The sequence below is a fragment of the Talpa europaea genome (assembly GCF_964194135.1).
Source record: "Talpa europaea genome assembly, chromosome: 5".
Taxonomy (NCBI): Eukaryota; Metazoa; Chordata; class Mammalia; order Eulipotyphla; family Talpidae; genus Talpa; species Talpa europaea.
This window is the reverse complement of record NC_140071.1, coordinates 27,693,002-27,716,158: the sequence shown is the minus strand read 5'-3', so window position 1 is coordinate 27,716,158 and position 23,157 is coordinate 27,693,002. Positions and strand designations below refer to the sequence as shown.

The 23,157-nt window shown below is 37.7% G+C and overlaps 1 protein-coding gene across 1 annotated transcript in view; it reads right to left on the bottom strand.

The window, feature by feature from the left end:
- The window catches only part of DDX4 (DEAD-box helicase 4), a gene marked incomplete at both ends in the record, with an annotated part of 49,396 nt that extends 32,112 nt beyond the window's left edge, over positions 1-17,284 (bottom strand). Inside the window, 5 exon segments of the mRNA XM_084232868.1 lie at positions 1,590-1,642; positions 1,644-1,665; positions 5,214-5,291; positions 10,859-10,919; positions 17,213-17,284. Coding sequence (XP_084088994.1) covers positions 1,590-1,642; positions 1,644-1,665; positions 5,214-5,291; positions 10,859-10,919; positions 17,213-17,284 — 286 coding nt within the window.
- Between the last annotated feature and the right edge of the window lie 5,873 nt (positions 17,285-23,157).

The following is a 23,157-nucleotide window of genomic DNA, read 5'->3' as shown; positions in this document are numbered from 1 at the left end:
TGAGCATGCTTCACCATTGGTTCTAGTGATGCTATATAGCATAGGAGCTGAGAGTATGGACCAGAGAGACAAAATGATTGGGATCAAATTCACCTCTGCCACTGGCTAGATGACATTGGGCAATTTACTTCAACTATCTCTTCCAGATTAATCTTTGAAATTGGGGAGGTAATACTATTACTTAAAAGTCTGAGTATTAAATGAGTTAGTACATGTTAAGCACTTACTATCTAAGTGCTTCATATAGCAAAGACTCAATAAATGTTAGCTGTTATTACTTTAGGAAGGAAGGAGTGAAGAAAGGAGAAGGAAGAAAGAAAAAATAATAGATGATTTCACTCATATGTGGAATATAAAGAAACAAAGCAATGGGAACAAAAAAAAAAAACAAAGCAAAACAAATCCTTGAAATTTGACAACAGTTTTGAGGCTACCAGAGGGCAAGGTTAGGGGTAGGGATCAAAGGGTGAAGGGGGCCCAATGTACTATGATGGAGGATACTTGGGGCTCTAGTCGTGGGCATGGAGTGGTAATATTCATCTGAAAAGGGGTGCACCTATACTTCTAAATCATATTCAGTGTTAAATATTGTAACATCAATAAAAATAAACAAAAAAGAATTCATCAGTAATAAGCCATAAAAATTTTAAATATGGAGTCTTAATAAAATGATCTTTAGTGCAAATATATAGTGGGAATATATGCCTTAAAATTCAATGTCAATGTAGGAGGCCTATCAGGTAGTATTTAACCCAAACTATTAAGTATAAATTGCACTGAATTATGACTTCTTTAATATAGGACTAATTACCTACTATTTTTGACAGGTGCCAAATTTGTATGCAAAATGTACACATATTAACTCACTTAACATCCAAGGTTCAACAAAATCTAACGTCTCTTCTATCACAAAACTCCATGGAAATGGAATACAAAATTAGCATATGGAAGCAAGTGTTCTATGGTCTTGATATTGATTGGATGACAAAAAAATCTCCCTTGAGTATATATATAATTTCAAAATAAAGTTAATCCCTACAGAAGAGTTTATAATCACAAACTTAAGTGTTGGGTTTCCAAAATGCTTGGTAAGATCTTCCATTGACACACTAGTACACTTGATCTTAATGAAACTCTACCCAAGTTCTGATCTACAGGACTTTTTTCTTTTAAGAGAAAAAAACAATTTCAAAGCTTCTACTGGTTCTTTATTCCACTACCAATGAAAATTCAGATTCATCTTTGGAAGTATAAAATTGTTCTCTCATTTGGGGAGATAAGGGAACGTTCTTGTGTAAAAAACAAACAACAACAAAAATCCCACACAACTGGAGTTCACCCGTGGGTTAAATCAACTTGAAGACAGGTAGCATGGCAATTAAAAAAAAAAAAAAAAAGCTAAATGGAACAGCAGTCACACCCAAAGCAGCATAAACTGCTATAAACCATGACTAGGAAAGTGAAAACATTTCCTTGTGATTCTATAGAAAGACACATACTTTCTAAAGATCTTAAAGGGAATATAAACTCAAAGACTAAAGACTTGGGGTGACTCATGTTCTGATTGTAAAATATCCTAAGCAGGTTACCTCTGTTTCCAAAACCCTTTCCAACTCCAAAGCCACCCTTTGTGGATGTATTCTTTTTTATTAGACTTGCCAGCATCTGAAAAAGTTCAGATAGAGTAAACTCTTTTAACATATAAAATTGTGTCATGAAAAATATGGAAATAACAGAAAAATAAGGAAATTTTTTTAATAAGTTAATTTTTTAAATTAAAAAACTAGGAATTAAATGAACCTTTGGGATAAGGGGTTCCCAAGGATGAGCAGTGAGTAGTATAGAAGCTTACAATTTAAACAGACATAATCTACCTGTAACTTCTTTTTTCAAACTCTTAAATTATAATACCAAGGTAAAAACATAAAAAAAAAAAAACTGGTGGTGAAATACAGCTTTCTACTAGTTATTTTACTAGTGACCTTTAATCAACTCTGATTTTCTGTATATTGAAACCCAAGCCTCACCCTCATAGAACAGTTATTTACACTGTGCCCCTGTGCGAATCATTGCTACTGAAAATTTTATACCCTTGTCCTAATTAACTTTCTCAATCTTTCCACTTTCAAAATTAAAACTAGGGATCATACACTAAAAAATAAAGCTACCACTCCCTTCATTCACCTTGTCACCCATAGTATTTCCCTCTATTAGCCTTCTTAGCTTATATCTCCCAGTACATAACTCTGAAAACTCGAACATTTTTTTATTGTTGTTGGATGGTATCATCTTATTTTCAATTTTTTGAGTCATCATCATACAGTGTTCTAAAGTGGCTGCATCATGTTTAACATTTATACTAAGAATGCACTAGGTTTCCCTTTTGTCCTCATCTTCACCAAAACTTACATTTCACTTGTATTTTTTTAATAAGTTAATTTATTCATTTTAACTGAGGTAATATTAGGGTGCCCCCAGCAGATATCACCACCATAGTGCACTCACCACCAACTCACCCATATTCCACCACCACAGACCACTGTGCTTCCTTCCCTCTTTGTTCTTTCCCTCCCCCGACCCCTCCCCATATTGGTATTTCAGTCTATAGTCAATTACCAAGGGTTACTATTCCAGCTTGTCTTTATTAGACTCTTAATTTAGTTATTTTATATTACAAATATTAGTGACACCATCTGATATGTATCTTTCTCCTTCTGACTTCTTTCACTTAACATTATCCTTTCAAGTTCCATCCATGTTGCTGCAAATAGCATAAGAGTTTATCTTTTTTGATCACAGATTGGTATTCCATTGTGTATGTATACCACATCCTCTTGATCCACTCATGTGTTCTGGGAAATTTAGGTTGTTTTCATAGTTTAGCTATAGTAAGTAGTGCTTTGAGACACCTCCACACTGCTTTCCATAGGGCTGAACCAGTTTGCATTCCTACAAGCAGCGTAGGAGTGTTCCCTTTATTCCACATCCTCATCAGCATGGGTTTCTGGTCTTTTTGGCCATTCTCACAGGTGTGAGATGATATCTCATTGTGGTCTTGATTTACTTTTCTTTAAGTGATTGTGAACATTTTTTCATGTGTGTGCTGCCCATTTTAATGTCTTCTTTGCATAGGTATCTATTTAGTTCTTTTGCTCATTTTCTGATTGGGTTATCGTTTTGTTTTTGTAGCGTTTTATGAGTTCTATGTATATCTTTGGTATCTATCCTTACCTGGATATCAGATATTCTCCCATTCAGTAGACACCAACATTTTAATTCAAACACCAAACAACTTCCCATACTCACACATTGTGAATATCTAATATTTTTACCTTCCTACATACAATTCCTTCAGCAAAGCATTTCCTGTTTTCCTGTCAAAATTCTTTTTACTCTTCAAAAGTTCAGTTCAAAGGTCATCTAGTCTATAAAATCTTCCTGAAGTTTTCAGTCATAATAAAGCCATCCTCCACTTTTCTGCAGGATACTATGTATCTTTTTAGTAATATTTCTTTCCATGTGTTTCTCTGCCACTAGATTAAAAATTTTGAGGGCAGAGATGCTATGACAAAGAAAACGTTTTTTAAAAAATAAAATCAAACTGGAATACAATTCCAAAAAGGCATAAACTGCCACTTTATCACTGGGAAAAATATTAAAGCATTATCTTGTGATCGTCAAGCTGTCTTCTGTATCTCTGTAATAGCCTAAATACAACAGTTAATGAACTGTGAAATTCTTAAAGCCACATGCAAAATTGTATATGAGTAACTATTTTCATCACATCCTGAAAACATGTGATTCAAGAAGTTCAGACTGTTTAGGTCATACCTCACAGAACATGGAAAGTTATTATTTTTTATTATATTTCAAGCAATTAAGAGAGAATATCAAAAACACATTACTAGCTATACAAGTTCTGAAAAAATATAGAAATTGAAACTAAAATATTAGATGAGTCATAAGCCAAAGAAATTATACTCATGGCTCTATGAATTTCTGGAATGATATGTACTATAAATATAACTTTTTTAAAGTATTAACATTCAAGAGAGTTTTGATTGGAAGTTTAATGTGTATTTCATGGAAATAATAATTTGTAATAAAATCTGTCACTTCAATGGTTTTCTCATCTAAAAAGGCTTCATTCAACAATGTTTAGAAGTCTCAATTAAAAAGTAACACATAAGCTATTCTAAGACAGGGCTTAAACATATTCCTGAATGTAATAGTAACGTAGTATTTCTAATGTTAGTACCAGCAAACAAAATGGACACTTAAACCTCTTAGTAAACCATTACATGATTCGTCAATGCATATAATTGCTATACATGTTATTACCATTAGTAACAAGAACATGTTAAAGTACAATATTCACGTGTTAATTACATCTAAACAAGCAATTAAGCTCCCCAAGTTTCAATGAAATATATTACACATCAACTTTAAGTTTCCAATGCATAGAAATATCTAGAAATAGCAATTAAGTTTTTCAAAGATTAACATAATAAATTCAAGACTGTTATGTGTATTTAAAACTGCTGATTAGTCCTAGTTTATGGCATCCAGTAAAAGAAAATGGATTTCAAAATAATATTAATTTGATATCTCAATAATGCTTTATCACACCATAATAACACATATTTAACTTATATGAAATAGTATAAAATATTTCAGCATTTTAATAGTTTTTGAGAAATAAAATATTAAGAAAAATTTCTCATCCTAATCTCTGAATGCTTTTACAAATATTGTTCTCAGGCCAACTTTGGAAATCATTAATCATAAACACATTTAGTACCCCTGATTGGTGTGATCATTTTACCAAATATACAGCTAAGAAAAATGTCCTATGTCATTTATATTTCAATAGCATCCACCTACTATTGCTATTTCTAATTAAAAAAATAACAGCCACAAAGATAAACTTCTTTTTGAATTCCTTAGGTTTTAAACAAGAAAATAACCAAAATAAATTACTGGCCATTAAAAAAATGGTGCTGTGAAGCAATTATTTTTAACTTCTATAGCTAATCAATTTAACTATTTCCTACTATACTATAAACAAGTATGAAACAGCAAAGAAACACTGACATTTGATAAAATTATTCAAAGTCCAATGTACACTGAACTACAACAGATTTAGCCTTGCTTAAAACTTCCACAACACTATCCATTCTATTCAAAGTTGAGAATAAGGCAAAGTAACTTACCTCTGGTGCCCAAACTCCGCCCAGTGGCAAACCCACTTCTCATGAAATGATCTCTTCGAGAAGGTCCGTCATCTATTTCTAAAGCAAGTAACATTTGTCAGTTAAAATAACAAATAATCTTGGTGATATATAAATTTTGAATCTTTTCATATGCCACCTATGTGACAAAGAAGTAATTTATAGAAAAAAAAGGGAAACAGACCTAAAAAATGGGCTATCAATAAGAATAGGTAGTTCTAAATTAAATAAATGGTGATGAAATCTCACTCATAACTAAAGTAATTGTAATTCAAAAGCAGGAGACAGCATTTTTCAATCACATGACTGGCTGAAATATTAAAATTTGCCAAAGCCAAGACCTATAATACAACTTTAAAACTGGATCGGCCCTGAGCTTAATTAAAAAAAAAAACATGGGTTTTGAAGATATGAATGTCTCCTCTGGATATACTCACAAAATAACAGATAGATATAATAATGTTTTGATAAGTATGAAAATTAATATACAGAAATCTTAAATGAGGTCAGGAGGCTAGAAAAGACTTCTCACAAACAGGCAATCTGCAGACTACATGAAGTGACGTTGCCTTGCAGAAGTGATGAGCTTCTCTGTTCCAGCAAGTTCCTCCTTGCTGAGCAACAGTTCCATCAATGACAGAATGTCATAAACCAAGTACTAAGCAGCCACCACACACAGAACTCTCATTTTCGTCCAATGAACTCTTTGGTTCTAACAGTCCCTCTAAAATCTGTATAAGTTGGGGGACTCCCCTGGTGGCACAGGCGGTTGAGCGCCAGGCTGTGAGGCTGTCTGCAGCCTCTGCAGTGCCGGTTCGATCCCGGCCAGCTGGCCGGCGAGAGGCCCACATGGCGTGGCAGACCTCTCCTGTCTAGCCCAATGCTCCCCTCAGCAGTGTATTTCATCAGTCTGCCTGTTCTGCTTCCTGCTCTATCTCTGGTGAATCCTCTCACCCTCTTGTGCATCTGGCCTGTACCCCAGTTCTTGTATAAATAAATAAATCTTAAAAAAAAAAAAAAAGAAATTCTCAGCACTGTAGGCAATTTTAAAATAAATAAATAAAATCTATGTAAGTTGGTGTAGGCTTTTGTTCTAAGGAAGGAAATGTGCATGTGTCACACTCTAATAGTGAACTTTCCAGACTACTTTTTTTGTTGTTGTTGTTTCCAAATAAATACAGTTTGTTGGTGAAATAACTGCTTTTTGCTTGAAATCAACCTAAGCATTGTCAGTAATAGCAAAAAGAAAAAAAAAACATTTATCAAAGGTGAATAGGTAAACTATAGTCATCCAGGGAATATTGTAATATTGTGCTCTCTCTCTCTCTCTCTCTCTCTCTCTCTCTCTCACACACACACACACACACACACACACACACACACACACACACACACACACACACATTGTAGGAGTAGGAACAGGGCCACAGTGCAGGTTTTCTATGACCCTATGCAGACGGGTGAAGGAGAGTGAGTCCTGGAGCCCTCAGTGGCTTTTGCAGGCTTTTACTGGGATTTACCAAGTACACAGCAGGCAGAGGTACTGGGCTGGCAGGCCCCCTAGCCCCCAGCAAGTCTTCACTCTTTCTGGGCTCTCTCTCCTCCTCTGCTCTCAGCTTCTCTGCTGGCGTCCCAGTGATGCTACCCTTAAAAGCCCCGTCTTAGCCCAGATGAATCCCATCTACCTATGCCCACACCCTACTCCAGGTGCCTGCCATGAGGCATGCATTCAGGACTGCAGGGTTCCGTCATCTATCCTAATGGCAGGAGGTCAGAAAAGCCTGATACTTTTTCCTTACCCTACACACACATTGGTGAAGGAAATTCTATGGGGACTACACCTGGGAGGGGAGGAAACAAACAGTGTTTAAAAATGAACAATGATGTACAAATATATAAATAAATATAAAAAATTTTAAAAATAAAATAAAACTTTAACACAAAAAAAGAAACACAGAAGTATCCTATACTCAAGTGAGGTTTCTGTTCATGCTTGCCAAGATTTCTTCCATCTTTTGCATTCATATTATTTGGTCACTATTGATCTTTTTTCTCCTTCATCTCCAACCATTTTACATAATTCTTCACCTGATTCATTTTGTACCTAAGATGCAAGTGGTAGATGTCCATTTGGTTACTACAGTCTCTAGATGTACACTTTCCCTATTTCTATAGCAAAAACACAGTGACCAAGACAAAAACGCCAAAAATTAAATTATCAGAGAAAGAAGTGTGTGTGGAGGGGCACGTGATTTCACATTATAACACAGAATTTTATATTCTGAAACCTCACTCATATCAAGCAAATTTAAACTTGAGTGAGCCATCTTTTACTAGGCTTATTAGTAAGGAATGATCATTTACAGAGAGCATTCAGGGTTTTGCCTATGATATTGTATCATGCAAACCTTAACCACACTTGAATTCAGGATGAAAAACTCACATGGTTCTATTCTAAATGACATCTATTTTAATAAACTGTCAAATATGTCTGGAAAGTAAAGCTAATTCATATTCTATATAAAATTTCTTTCCAACAATATAAGACCCTTTAGCCAAGTAAAATCGAAAAATTATAGTGAATCTAGAACAATACAAAGCACTGTTCCCATCAAAAAAATTCTCTCCGGCATACAGTTTTACACTTTACCAAAGGACTTTTATGTACATTATCTCATTTGGTTCTTGTCATTATAACAACCCTTTTAGGAGGTAAGGTTGATATTGACAAGTTAGTGTCTCTTTAGAAAAGATTAAATAAGTGAAAATAGCCATTTTATCAGTCTATAAATGACTATGTCTAGAACTCAGAATTTCTATTTCAAAGCAGAGCTAAAGTGTAGCCATTCCAAAAACAATTTAAAGAAATTGAACTAGTAGCAAACATGGAAAACAGAACAAGCTAATATCCAGTAAGAATATTTAAGATTCAATCAATAATAGTTGTAAATTAAGTTAAATTAATTGACAACTAAAACAAGTGGTAAAAGTCAAGATAGCTAATTGTTATCATATGTGCACAAGAAAATTATTGAGTGCATATAGGTACCAGGCACGGTTACATTATGTACATATGTGTGTGTGTGTATAAACTAACATATTTAATCATCCTAAAATTGAGGTATTTCCCCCATTTTTCAAAGAAGAAAGCAAATAAAGAAAGTAGACAACTTTGTCAGAATTATCCAGTCAGGACAAAGACTAGACTTTTAATATTAAACTAGTTATCAGACTGAAAAGTCTATTTACTGAAATTCTAAATACATTCTCTGTAGTACCTTATATCTCCAAAGGGTAAATCAGAGGGCAGTTTAAAATAATCTTGGAAATGATAACTGGTCAATTTTGAAAATTACAACAGAGAGGGCCTCCCTGGTGGCGCAAGGGGTTAAGACACAACCTATGAAGCTGTCCGTAGCCTCTGCAGCACGAGTTCAATCCCCTGGCTGGCCACGGAGCAACCCGTGTGGCGCAGCAGACCTCTTCTGACTCGCCCGCTGCTCCCCTCAGCAGTGTGCTTCCATCAATCTGCCTGTTCTGTTCCCCACTCTGTCTCTGGTAAATCCTCTCACCCCCACACCTCTGTAACCCAATTCTTGTATGCATAAATAAATTTTTTTTAAGAAGTACAACAGAGAATGGACACAATTTTTAAGAATTACAGGAACCAGTATGTGAGATTTTTAAAAAGTTAAAGGCAGAGTCTAAACATGATTCAACAATTAAAATTGTAGAAATGGCCATACTGCCCAAAGTTACAACAGCCATCAAAATACCAAAAACATTCTTCACAAAAATAGGATAATCCTGAAATGTGTGTGCAATGACAAGACCTCTACAAAGGCAATCTTGAGAATAAACAAAGAGCTATGACACTTCTGTATATCAAACTACACCACAAAATAAAAATAATAAAAACAATATGGTACTGGCACAAAAAGAGACATATTGACCAATGGAACAGAATAGAGCACCCAGAATTAAACTCCATATACAGTTAACTAATATTCCACAAGGGAATCAAGAATACCTACTTGGGGGGGTGCCTCCCTAGTGGCGAGGCGGTTAAGCACCGCACTGCAGAGGCTGTCTGCAGCCTCTGCAGTGCGGATTTGATCCAGGCCGCCCAGCAAGAATCCCACATGGCGAGGCAGACCTCTCCTGTCTCACCCGCTGTTCCCCTCAGCAGCACATTTCTTCGGTCTGCCTGTTCTGTTCCATGCTCTGTCTCTGGTGAATCCTCTCGCCCTCCCGTGCATCTGGCCTGTACCCCGGTTCATGTATAAAAATGAATATGTCTTTAAAAAAAAAATACCCACTTGGAAAATGATAGTCTCTTCAAGTAATGGTGCTAGAAAAAAATTAGCAAAACCATTATTTTACCACTAACAAAAATTTTACACCTCTAACAAAATGTATCTTTTGTATCTTACACCACTAACAAAAATTAACTTTATACACTGCTGGTAGGAATATAAATTGGTTCAACCACTATGGAAAACAGCAAGTCAGTCCTATAAAATATTAAAAACAGGTCTACCATCTGATCCAGCAATTCCATTTTGAGGTAGATACCCAAATAAAATGAAAATAGGATTTGGACAAGATATATACACACCCATGTTCATCACAATAGCTGAGATATGGTAACAATTCAAATGCCCATCAAGAGATAAATGGATTAAAAATGTTACACACACACACACACACATATTTAAGGGTATAAATTTGTAACAAGTAGTAAATAAGCCACAGAGATCCATATCAAAAGACCAGTAGTAAGTGTTGGAGAGGGTGTGGAGATAAGGGAACACCCGTACACTATTGGTGGAGATGAAGACTGATCCAGCACTGGAGGAAACAATATGGAAATACCTCAAAATATTAAAAATAGATCTACATTATAACACTGCAATCCCACTCCAGGTATCTACCCTAAGGACAAAAAAAAACTTTGGGAAGATGAAAATATTCTAGAGGTAGATGGTGGTAATGGTTGCAGAGCAATGTGATTGTAATTAATGCCACTAAACTGTATAGTTAAAATGGTAAATTTTACATAATATGTATTTACAATAATAAAAATTTTGAAAAATAGAAATAGCATCTCAGACTTCCTTGGACTTCAACAAAATAAAAGATCTCCCAACAGTTTAACTACCTAGCTGAATTCCTACCACTTCCATTAACCTTCTCATCCACATCAAACTCCATAAAAGAACCAATTACCTATATAAACAAGTGATGGAGGCAAAACAGTAGCAAGGATACAGGTTCCCTTATCTTGACTGATTTCTCATAATCTCCTAGGATCTTTCCTAAATTAAAAGAAACTTACCCTATCTATCTTGTATGACATGTTTGGCTTACCCTGTTACTATGCTGACAGGTCACCATGATTGCAGCCTGCTACAATAACCTTACAGTCCAGCTTACTCCTTTATGTCAGGAACTCTGACAATTACCTAGCAGCCTGAAAGTCATATATAAGAAATAATCAAATCAGAATGAATTCTTACTAGGAAATTTAAAAAAACACCCTCTACAAGATATCTACTAGTCAGCTCATTCACTACATGAAGTCCTTAACCTGAAAAGAGGTTTTTTTTTTTAACCTAAACACATACCTGCTGATGAAGCTGGGGTCCTGTTAAAAGTATCTCCATTTGCTCCAGAAGAATACCTATCCTGGAAGAAGAAAAGACTTCTTTTCTACTTGAATAGGAAGAATGTGTCATTTATTTTACAAATACTACAAAATTTTAACAACTGGGCTTTATTCATAACAAAGTAATTATAGATATTCCTTCATTAATTATTCCAAAACATCTTCAATTTATTATTGTATGCATAACATATCAACATATCACTTAAAACAGCAGTCAGCATTTACATTTTTTGTAAATAAAGTTTTATTGGAAGACAGAAATACCCTTATGCTTCTGTGGTTGCTTTGGCACTGCAACAGGAAAGTTGCAACAGAGAATTGAAGGCCTGCAAAGTCTAAAACATTTATCCGGCCCTCTATGGACAGAGTTTGCTGATACCGGACTTAAAAGATGTGTGTGTGTGTGTGTGTGTGTGTGTGTGTGTGTGAAAAGCATAATTAAATACAATTATTACAATAAATAAAATCTGACTAAAATATTACATAAATGTAACAATACCTGCCAGTATGCTATATCGAGTTTAGTATTTTACAGTATAGCAATTCCTCCTTTTTTGTAGTTTTAACTTTCCACAATTTCAGTTACCCATGATCTATACAATCTGAAAGTATTACATACGAGATTTGAGAGACCACACTTATATTAACTTTCATATAGTATTTTGTTGTAACTGTTCTACTTCATTATTTTCTTGTTAATCTTGCTAATTTATAAATTAAACTTTATTTTGGGTATTAATATATAGGGAAAAATGACCCCTTGAACCTAGATTTTGCTTGCCTAACCTTCCTGCTATTGTGCTCCCAGGCTAACTGGAATTCAGTGCACTCATTCTTCAGAATTAATGCAGCTCTTTCAGCACCTTCAGAGCTAAAAAAACTTCAACTCTCTCATACGCCACACACCCAAAGTTCCAGGGAGCTACCAGCTCACCCAAGAAAGAGCAAAGCACCTCAAAATTTATAAATAATCACCAAAGCCCAGGAACAAATGTGCTGCAAATGTTTACCTCCTAGGCCCTAATTTCTATGTATGAAAGCATTTTCAAAATAAAAGTTATTTCCCCATACAGAAACACTTAAAAATAAAACTCATACTGAAGCCGTTAATTACAGACCATAGAAGAAACCTAGTATAAATAAGAAGAAACAGGATTTTAAAAAAAGAGAAAGATGAGGTTCTGCAGTTTTAGCCTCTCCCTTGTATCAGCCAATTTTCTATTACTTGACCAAAATCGACTGGCTGTAAACTACCAATCCTCCAAACTAGCTCAACCAACAACATTGACACCTTTGCAAATTTTAGTGCTCTCCTTGGGTTCCTTACACCCCTTTGTCAGTCTTCGACTCCATCTGTAGGGGCAGGACCAACACAGTGCAGGTTTTCTGATCCAGCATACCAGGTAAAGGAGGAGTCAGCGTCCTCAGTGGCTTTTGCAGGTCTTTTATTTAGATTTACCAGGCATATGGCAGGCGGGGGCGCTTGGGGGCTGGGAGGCTGGCAGTCCTCCCAGGCCCCAGCAAATCCTCACTCTATCTGGGCTCTCTGGTATTCTCTCTGCTTCTGCTGGTGTCCCCGTGATGTCGCCCTTAAAAGCCCAGTCTTAGCCCAGATGAATCCCATCTACATATGCCCATACCCTACTCCAGGTGCCCGCCATCAGGCATGCATTCAGAACCGCAGGGTTCCTTCATCTATCCTAAGGGCGGTAGGGCAGAAAAGCCTGATACTTTTTACCTTACCCTACAATCCACCCCCTCAGGGTTTTCTGCCAGACAGTCTATACAAGTCACATATGTTTCTCTTGGTAATAGAACACTGCAGCCATGGCCCACAAAAAGTAAAACAGTATATACATCACAATAAAACAATACAACAAAATACAACAGAACAAAATAATTCCAGGCAGGGCACCAACCTAGTGGCAAAAGACAACTATTGGCACCAGCAGATAATCCACCAAATCTGTTGCCGAAGGCACTGCTCATACAAGGGAGGGGAACCACTCACGGACGGCATCTACCGTCAGACACCAGGAGCCGCAGACTTCTCTGGCTGTGGTCTCAGCCACAAGTCACACACCGCATCCACCCCCAGGATGCACTCACTCTGGGATTGGCAATTCTCTACTGTTGGGGGTAATCGCCAACCCTCAGGGTTTCTATCTTCTTCGGTCGTTCCAACATTCGGCTTTCATAGCCACCAATGAGACACGCAGGCCCCTGCACTCAGGCCAACCCCCTGTACAAGCACATGGGTCGGGGATCCAAACTCCACATGCTACCTCTCTTGGGTCCCCTTTTCGGCTTGGGCTCCATCCCAAGCCACATTCCCCACCCGTCCCCCAAGGACAGGTTCCTCAGCGCCTCACCCTCACTCGACAACAAGCAGGGCATTACCCACAGGTGATTTTACGAGACTCACTGGCCTTCCTCGCTTACTTAGTGCTTAACAGCCACTCAGGGATTCCCAAACTTAGCATCAGCTCCAGCTTTTGCCTTCTCAGTTGGCTTTTCTCCTCTGCCTAGCTGCTGGCCATACACAGGCTGCTTTTGGGCATCAAGGCCTACTGGCCATCCCCAGATTCCCATCTCCTGGGGTGTACAAACAATAGCATTCTCCCCCAGGGTCCCAAAAACTTAACTTGCCTAAGTTCCTCCGCCTTCTGGTGGGATTGTCAGTCCAAGTCCATCAGTCCAAGTCCATCAGTCCAAGTCCGTCAGGCCTCTCCCTGCCATCAGCACTGGCGAGCTCCGAATCGTGGTCCTCTCTTCCCCGATGATTCTTGCTGCCTTGGGGGTCGTTGGCTGGTCCTCTTGGTTGTCTCCTCCTCCAGGGGTCCTCTTATCCCGTAGCTCCTACACATTGTCCACCTCCTGTGCCGCCATGATGCCTCCAGCGTTGTCACAGGCTCAGTCTGCTACTCCTGAGGTCTTCAGAGGGCTCCATACTCATCTGCATGGATCATCCTGCTGACTTATGCCAATTGTAGGGGAAGGACAGACACAGTGCAGGTTTTCTGATCCAGCAGACCGGGTAAAGGAGGAATCAGAGTCCTCAGTGCTTTTGCAGGTCTTTTATTTAGATTTACCAGGTACACGGCAGGCAGGGGTGCTGGGGGGCCGGGAGGCTGGCAGTCCTCCCAGGCCCCAGCAAATTATCACTCTATCTGGGCTCCCTGGCGTTCTCTCTGCTTCTCTCCTTCTCTCAGCTTCTCTGCTTCTGTTGGCATCTCCGTGACGCCATCCTTAAAAGCCCAGCCTCAGCCCAGGTGAATCCCATCTACCTATGCCCACACCCTACTCCAGGTGCCCGCCATCAGGCATGCATTCAGGACCGCAGAGTTCCGTCATCTATCCTAATGGCAGGAGGGCAGAAAAGCCTGATACTTTTTACCTTACCCTACACCATCATTTAGATTTTTGAGTCAGTGCACTTTCCTCTAAGGCTAAAACCTGGGTTTTTATTTGGATGAACATATCTATTTCCCATTTCCTATTTCTATTTGCTTCTAATTCAGTATATATAATCTTTGCTTTCTAGTAAGAAACACAATAGCCTCCTGCCTCACGTTTGATGACTATGTATAGAAATTGCTTGAAATCAACCTCAGGCTCCAGAGCCTCAACTTCAACTTCTGTGAATTCAATGAAGTCCAAACGCCACAGTTTTTCCTGCTACTTAGGAATTGTCGTATGGACATGAACAAAAGCAGAAAACTTTCTTACCTAAATATTTACTACTAATTTAGCTACTACTACTTAATAAAATTATAATTGTGGATGAATTATCTCAAGCTGCTTCAATTTTAAACACAAGAGTATTTGCCTGCTAAAATATGTCACTAAAACAGCAAACAGATCAGAATGAGGCCATCACCGTGTAAACGTACGTGGTCACCTAACAAGCAGCACTGCAACTAAAAGGCAAGCCCAACATCCTATTATATTCACCATACTTACCCATTCCAACACCCATCCCAACAAGACTGTTGCAATGTACACATGCCTAGCCAATGAGATTTCCAGAATACACAATTGTTAGCTTATCAAATTCTTCTAAATCTTGCATCTTCCATTGTGCTATCCTGGAGAGGTACGTGCACTTCAAAATATAAAACTGAGAACTTCTTAGAGCTACCAAAACAGTGGCGTATCAGTTCAAAATTACAGAAGTCATACATCAACATTAACTCTCCAAATAAAGATGCTGAGAAATATTTTGAAAATGTTGATCATAGGTACTGTTTAAATGATAGCAATCCATGGTGATCTCAGAATCGCTATAAATTTAAGATAAGGAAAGCCCAGCTCTCTTGAAGGAAATTGTTTTAACAACCAATCAAAACTGTCTTTAAAAAAAGTAGGCTGAAATAAAGACTTCAGCTTTCTCCGACATAAAATGCCATGAATTCATTCTGGTTTTGCTCTTTTTATTCAACCAAGGCAGGCTCTTTTTATTCAAACAAGGCCACTGTCTGAGCCATGCTTCTTTAAGTCAACTAAGTCAAATAACTAATTGCCAACAAGCATCAGGTGTTAAATTTGCAGACAAATGCAAAAAAAAAAAATGCTACAAATTGGCCCCACAAAAAACATGTATTAAGAATCAAATGGTTCTTAAAAGTTCTCATCACCAAAAAAAAAAAAAAATGTTAACTATTTATGGTGACAGATGTTAACTAGGCTTATCGTGGTGAGCATTTTACAACTACACAAAAATGGAATTATTATTTTACATATCTGAACCTAACATGTCAATTATACCTCAATTAGAACTGTTAACATAAAAATTCAATTTAGTAGTCCCAATATCAAGAAACAAATAGGACAAAGATCAAAGATTCCCAAAAGATCAATCTGAAATTATGACAGTTGGCCATCTTCAATTTCAGACACCCATGCAATACTATTCACAAAATGCTACAGTGCAGTGTACTATTTGACACACTTAAAGCAAAATCTCAGGGTAGAAAAAAATAAAAATAAAATAGGTGACTATTCAACAAATGGAAGAAAGTCTGTTTCTGTGAATTCAACTTTGCTTTATTACAAATCTATTAAGAACGAGAAGTGAAAAGAACCATAAAGTATCCTTTAATGAAATACCATTTTTGAAAAAAAATTCTCTCAAAGTATTTTTAAAACAAGTTGTACATATTTATAACAATGTTACAGTGAACATCTTAAATTTCCACTAAAATATCATTATAAAATAGAAGATGCACTACAGGAAATGTTATATTACCATACAATATTATTTTTAGGAAGTCAGTAATGAAGAATAGTGCTGAAGAGTAAAAATGTTGGAAGCAAAAATTATTTTTATGTATTATCATTATAACCTATTAAAAACATGTTTGGTGAAAAAAAAGAAAATTTACTAAATATTTAACAGGAGTGTTTGCACTAGCAAACAAGATCACTAGGTGATTTTTCTCCTCTTTCCCAGTGTTTTTGTAATGGTTTTAGGATGGGAAAAGAACTATAAGTAAAAAGATAAATTAGAAAAGATATTATTTCTAAAATAATTTCCACAACAAGAAACATAATAAAGCCAGAATAATATCACAGGAATTTAACATGAACGTTAGGTATACATCAAATTCATTCAAGAAAAATAAAGGATTATATTTTTGTATAAAATAAGAACTTTCACTAAGAAGACATCATTTGAAAAAGTATGTGTCAGAAATGAGTAACATAAATGCAACTGAAAATTTTAAGGGGAAAAAAATGAGCTTTTGGACATTTTCAATGCAAAAACAACTCCTTAAAATGTATTATCTTCTAAAGTAGAGTCTGTTAATTCTCAATTTCCAAGTCAGATCAAAATCCAAAAATCTACTCCAGGGTCCTTTCTAGATTGCAGTATTACTCCCCAAAAACATTAAGGAAAAAGATCTGATGATTTGCACATTTGAAGAGGAAACTGAAGATAACCATTTGAGTTTATCTAGAAAGCCCTCTTGTAAAACTAACTTTAGAATTCAAAATGTTGCCAAGAACTACATTTTTAAGTTTTCTATACAGTAGTGTCTCAGAGACATTCCATCACATCTGTCCAAGCTTGCCTTCACCCACAATAAGTCCTAAGCCACTGACATTTATATTAAGTTGTTTTAATTATCAAATTATCTCAGGTTATTTTTTTCTATTTTAGGTTTAATCCACCTCTTCTTCATTCCCCAATATCAACTGGAAATAAGCACAGCACATTGCAACCGTGTAATTCAGAACATTCCCATCATAATGATCTTCAAGCAGATAAAATCTGTAACATTTAAGAACAGTAATCTCTGAATTTTACTACCTTCTCAAATACAGGAACGTAGGAAGACATATGAGGTTTGATTATTTCTGCTTCCCAATCTTCATCTCCCATGGTGGCTTCCAGTTCTATTTTTAGAAAAATATAAGCATGTACATTTGACCTTAATTAGGGTCAGAATCATACCTTTAAAAGCATAAACTATCATCACTTCACAAACTTGAAACATCAGGACTAACTACTGCTCTCCCCTAAAAGCTTTTTTTAAAAAAAGCTTTTCAAGTTTTGTTGCTTACCTATGACAGCATTTATATCCATCTTTTGAAATTATCTGAATTGCTTTCCCAATCACTCTAGCAATGACCACTGTTGTCCTTGCTGATGTTTTGGTTTTTCCCCCAAAATCTGTTCACAGAATTTCTATGAACTTTCTTCCAAGGGTTCCCAAACACCTTCACTGTACATTACCAGGACTGAAAATTTTTGAGACACTACTCAAAAAAGATCTCCCTTCATATGCTTCCCCTTCAAGGCCACAGAAGATGTTCGTTTGGTGTGGGGTTTGGGGTAGTTTCTTTTGGAGGGGGGAGGGGACGAAGGCCTTGTAGTTGGAAGGGGAAGGGGAGACAGCTCGGGTGGCCCAAGTCACTCCAACCTGGACAACTGGTTTCACCAAGGAGCGTCTGAACACAAACGGTACTACAACCCTCCCTGTGTAAAGTAAAAAAACCACTAAGGAGCTGGACAAAAGACTCCCTCGTCTCCTCTGCAGGCCTCGAGCCCTGATTTCGGGCTCCCACGGGGCTTTAGGAACCTCAGAAGGGAAGCGGAAAAGTCCCAAAGGATTGCTTGAAACCCGCCTCCCTGCCCACTCGGTTCTGCCTTTAGCCCGAAGTCCAGCTACCGGGAAGTTAGAGGGTCTGGCGGGGGCCCCTTCTGTGAAGAAAGCCGCTGGCCCTCACCTCTCGGCTGCTGGCTCTCCCCCGGGTCTTCGCAGGCGTCTAGGCCGCTTAAACGGCTGCACGTGCAGGACGCAGACTGCGTCAGGTGGGCAGCGCCAACTACAAATGACACCAGGGCGGAGCGCCCGCAGCCAATCAGCGCTCAGCGCGCCGGCGTCGTCCCGCCCCCACCTCCAGTTGGTGGGTCGCGACTCCCTCACATTCTCTCGCAGGGGCCCGTTGGGCCTCTGGGTACAAGGCTGCTGTGGGTCCCTTGACTCTAGATTCTTGCGTGAGGTCTTCAGTCTGGCGAAGCTCCAGATTTTCCCAAGCTCTGCAAGCCAAACATTGTCCATGTGACTTTTTCTAACTACAAAAAGGGAAAGAAGGGCAGTACCCTTCCATCTACCCTTTTCCTTGCCCACCGCAGTCCCCGGCGGTTGGCCTTGTGGTGCTGTAGTTGCGAGGCGCTCGCTTCACATCTGGGGATTCTCAAGCGCTTTGAGGTGGGACTGAGGCGGGTGGAGCTGGTTTATTTACTTTTTCCCCCAGCCAGGGCAGGGATGGAACTGTTGTTACCTTGGTACCCAAGAAGTTGTAATGGAAGTTGTCCCGTCTCATAGAATTGGGAATCCAACTCTTTGGGAAGGAAAAGGCACTCTGATTCAGAAGGAAAAAGGAGTTTGCTGGTATTGGATTTGTGGTCTGCTTTTTTTTTTTAATAATAAATTTTATTTTTATATTCCCCATACAATTGCAACCCCCCCCCATTTTGATCCCAATTCCTCCCCTCCCCGACCCCTACCCCCCATAGAGTGTCTCTGGTTCATAGTTGATTGTTGATTTTGATTTTCACTTTCTTATAGTTATTCATTTTCCTGGTCCCTTATTTAAGTTTTCTAGATTCCTGCTATGAGTGAGACCAGCCGGTATTTTTCTTTTTCTTTCTGGCTTATTTCGCTGAGCATGATCCCTTCCAGCGCCATCCATGTTGCTGCAAATTGCATGTGTTTATCTTTTTTGAATGCTGAGTAATATTCCATGGTGTATATGTACCACATCTTCTTGATCCAGTCATCTATTTTTGGGCATTTGGGCTGTTTCCAAAGCTTAGCTATTGTAAACAGTGCTGCTATAAACATGTGGTCTGCTTTTTTATGTCCCTTAGGGGTACTAGCCAAGCAAAAGTGTGATAGAGGGACATTTAGTGCAATTCTGTACTTAATCATCAACCTGGTATTCTTGGGTACTCTTCCCCGCCACCCCAGAAAAATTCCTTCTGTATTTCCCCCCATCCTCCAAAAAAGCATAGTAACTGACTGCTTTGAAGTATAGTTTTCTTTTTTGGTTTTATTTTATTTTATTTCATTCAGGAATATAAATCCCAAATATAGTCTGACACTTAGGCATAGAGAATGAGGCACTTTATGGGCTCAGCTTCATCCTTTTCATCTCTAGAATCACTGCTTTTGTCTTTTTCACCAAGAATTTATGTCAGAATTTATCTAGTTAGCACTAAGTTTTGTCAGACTTTTATCAAGGTGTATTGTTTTTTAAAAGTTATACTAAACAAAGTTCAAACCAAAATATATTTTAACAAAACTGTCATCTTTAGTAATTTCCATTTTGAAACCAAATTGTTACATAATACCCCTGATGCAGCTATTACCTTAAATCATGGTATATTATGGGGGAAAGCCACCCTTTCTGTCGCTCTTAATTTGTATACAGGATCACCTGAGGTATTTTAACTTACATTGACTTGACAGTTCTTTCAAAATTTTTGTAATGAAAAAATATTCAGTGGAAAGAGCAAAATGTGAAATAGAATGATAACCAAGTAAGGTTTTTTAAAGTATGGATGATTTGGAGTTATTTTCTAAAATGAACATTTTCATAACACTTAACATTCTTTGCTGTTGACTCAAATATGTTGTAATAAAAGTCTATAGTTAAGACTTCACATTTTAGAAAGAGGCACTGTAAAAAATACTACTGTACTGCTAAGGGACTAGATCTTAAAAGTTCTCATCACAGGGGGGAAAATATAACTATGCAGGGTGATGGATATTAACTAGACTTATTGTGGTGATCGTTTCTCAATATATGTACATGTGTTTATATTTTATATGTAATATGTATATTGGAACAACTGATGGAATTTGAATAAGGTCTGTGGATTCAATCAGAGTATTTTATCAATAAAAATGTTCTAATTTGGTAATTGTACTGTGAACATTTTTGTTCCTTGGAAATATGCACAGAAGAATTTAAAAGCAGACATATATTGTCTACAACATAGTCCTAGATCATTTAAGAAAAAACAGGGTTTGGGGGGAGTAAAGGAATTGAGGGGAGGGAAGAAGCAAGAGAATTTAAAGCAAATACGGCAAAAATGTTAACAATTAGTAATTTTGAGTGAAGAAAATATGAGTTCTTTGCACTGTTTGAAAATTTTTTATAATTTAAAATTTTAAAATAGCTTCAAAGGATAGAGGTATATTAAGTATATTTTTAGGGCCTCCCTGGTGGCGCAAGGGGTTAAGATGCAACCTATCCACATCCCCCAGCTGCCAGGGAGCAACCCACATGGCTCAACAGACCTCTTCTTTCTTGCCCGCTGCTCCCCTCAGCAGTGTGTGTCCGTCAATCTGCCTGTTCTATTCCCCACTCTGTCTCTGGTGAATCCTCTCAGCCCCCACAGCTCTGGCCTGTACCCCAGTTCTTATGTGCATAAATAAATAAATCTTTTTTAAAAAGTGTATTTTTAAATTTGTGGGTTCATAATGATACCAAAAAAAAAGATAAATAAACAACCAAAACCCACAACAAAATCTTCAGGCAACTAACTCTTTTTGAAAACTGGTAAAAATAAATATGCAACAGTTCATACTGCATTTCCTAAACATACTTTACCCCTTGGTGTAACTAAACTGTCAAGGTAAAATTCCTCCTTTTGAAAGAATTCTAGCCAATAAAAGGGACTCTCCACTCTGTATCCTCTAGATCAGGGTTCAGGAAACTATAATCTGACAAATAATACCCTAGTATCTGTTTCTACAAATAAATTGGAATAACACTACCCCATTTTATACATATTGTCTGTGTTGGCTATATTTATAACATAAAGGCAGAATTGAGTAGTATTTGAAAGAGACCATATGGCTGCAAAGAAGAAAATATTTACTATTGGACCCTATACAGATAAAATGTGCTAATCCTTGCCATGGCCCAGGAATATAGCAAGTTCTCAAATAACATAGCTCAGCTATAATGTTGATGAGTGGGGAAATGACTGATTCCCAGATGGGGTCACTGTCTATGTGGAGTTTATATTTTCTCCCCATAATGGTATGGGCTTTCTCTGTATTTTGTTACACATCATTTTACTTAAAGTTGCAATTTCCAAGAACCTATCTACAACACTAATTAAGGACTCACTAGTATGACTGATGATTTGCCACTCCAGAACTATGACAGCACCACAGGAACTCAAAGAGACACTGCGAGTTTTTTAAAATTTTGAGGAAATTTTTTATCAGACACCATATCAACTACGAGCTTGAGAAAACCATGGTTTTAATATTAGATGAAGTTAATTCTCTTGGATAGCATCATATATGCAAATTGATTCTTTAGGGGTTGCTATCCTCTCCAGCGCTACACAACCCAGTGTGGAATAGCAAATAAGGATAGTGGTATCCCAATCTGATGTCTATATTTGAGAAGCCAGTGAATGCCCAACTGGTAGACACAGTCTATTACTAATTGTGGTTATTTATGAATAAAAGTAGTTTTCAGGGCCTCCCTGGTGGCGCAAGGGGTTAAGCACCGCACTATGAAGCAATTCACAGCCTCTGCAGCACAAGTTCGATCCCCAGTCAGCCAGGAAGAAATCCACATGGCACAGCAGACCTCTCCTGTCTCGCCCGCTGCTCCCCTCAGCAGTGTATTTCGGTCAGTCTGCCTGTTCTGTTCCCCCTTCTGTCTCTGCTAGAGCCCTCTCACCCGCCACCCCTGCATCTCTGGCCTGTGTCCCGGCTCTTGTATGCATAAATAAATAAATCTTTTTAAAAAATAGTTTTCAAGTTAGCATATTCTTTTAAATGACTACAAAGTTGTAAGTACATAAATGTTTTGATTTGTTTAGACCTAGCCTTTTAGTAAACAGAGTATTGAGAAAAAGATGACTCACATTCCGTGGAGCCATGAGCCTTTGATCTATCAGGTAATCAAGAAAAAGATTGCTGATCTTCAATAGCTGGTGAAAAGCTGAAAAGGAACTTTGCAACAGACAGTATTTGAACTCACTGAATAGCCTATATGTTACTATAATTTAATATTACTTAATGGTACCTATAGTGCCAGGATGGGCCACGGAGCAGGTTTCCTAACCCAGCAGACCGGGTAAAGGATAATCCTGGAGCCCTCGGTGGGTTTCTCAGGCTTTTATTAAGCTTTTACATGTAGTGCAGCAACCAAGTACATGGCAGGCAGGGGTGCCCTAGGGCCAGGAGGTCAAGAGGCCTCCAAGCCCCCATCAAGTCTTCACTCTGGGTTTCCCTGGCTTCTCTCTCTTCTCTCTCCTGCTGCTTCTCCTCTTGGTGACTAACTCAATACTCCTCCCATGGCCCACAGAAATAAACAAAGCAGCAATGTGACAACTGCAGGTGCCCCATCAAGCAGGGCAATCCTAATGGTGGGAGGGCAGAAAAGCCTGAAAAACCATTTACCCTACTAAGGTACCTCCAGAAATAATGTGCTTCCTGATGTGATTCAATGGGAAGTACAAAACACCACCTATAAAGTCTTGATTTTAAGAAATCAAGTTTGAATATGATCAAGCTTCTGAACTACCAGTCTACTAATACTATATAATTTGTATGCTTTGTTGTGTGGTTACTGAAGTCTCTCTGCTCATTACCCATTAAGTTAATTCAGCTAATGATTTAAGAGATATCCTTTATTTAATGCCCCATCACAAAAAGAAAAAAAAAATTAATGCTCACACACACACACACACACACACACAAATTTCTCCCAGTC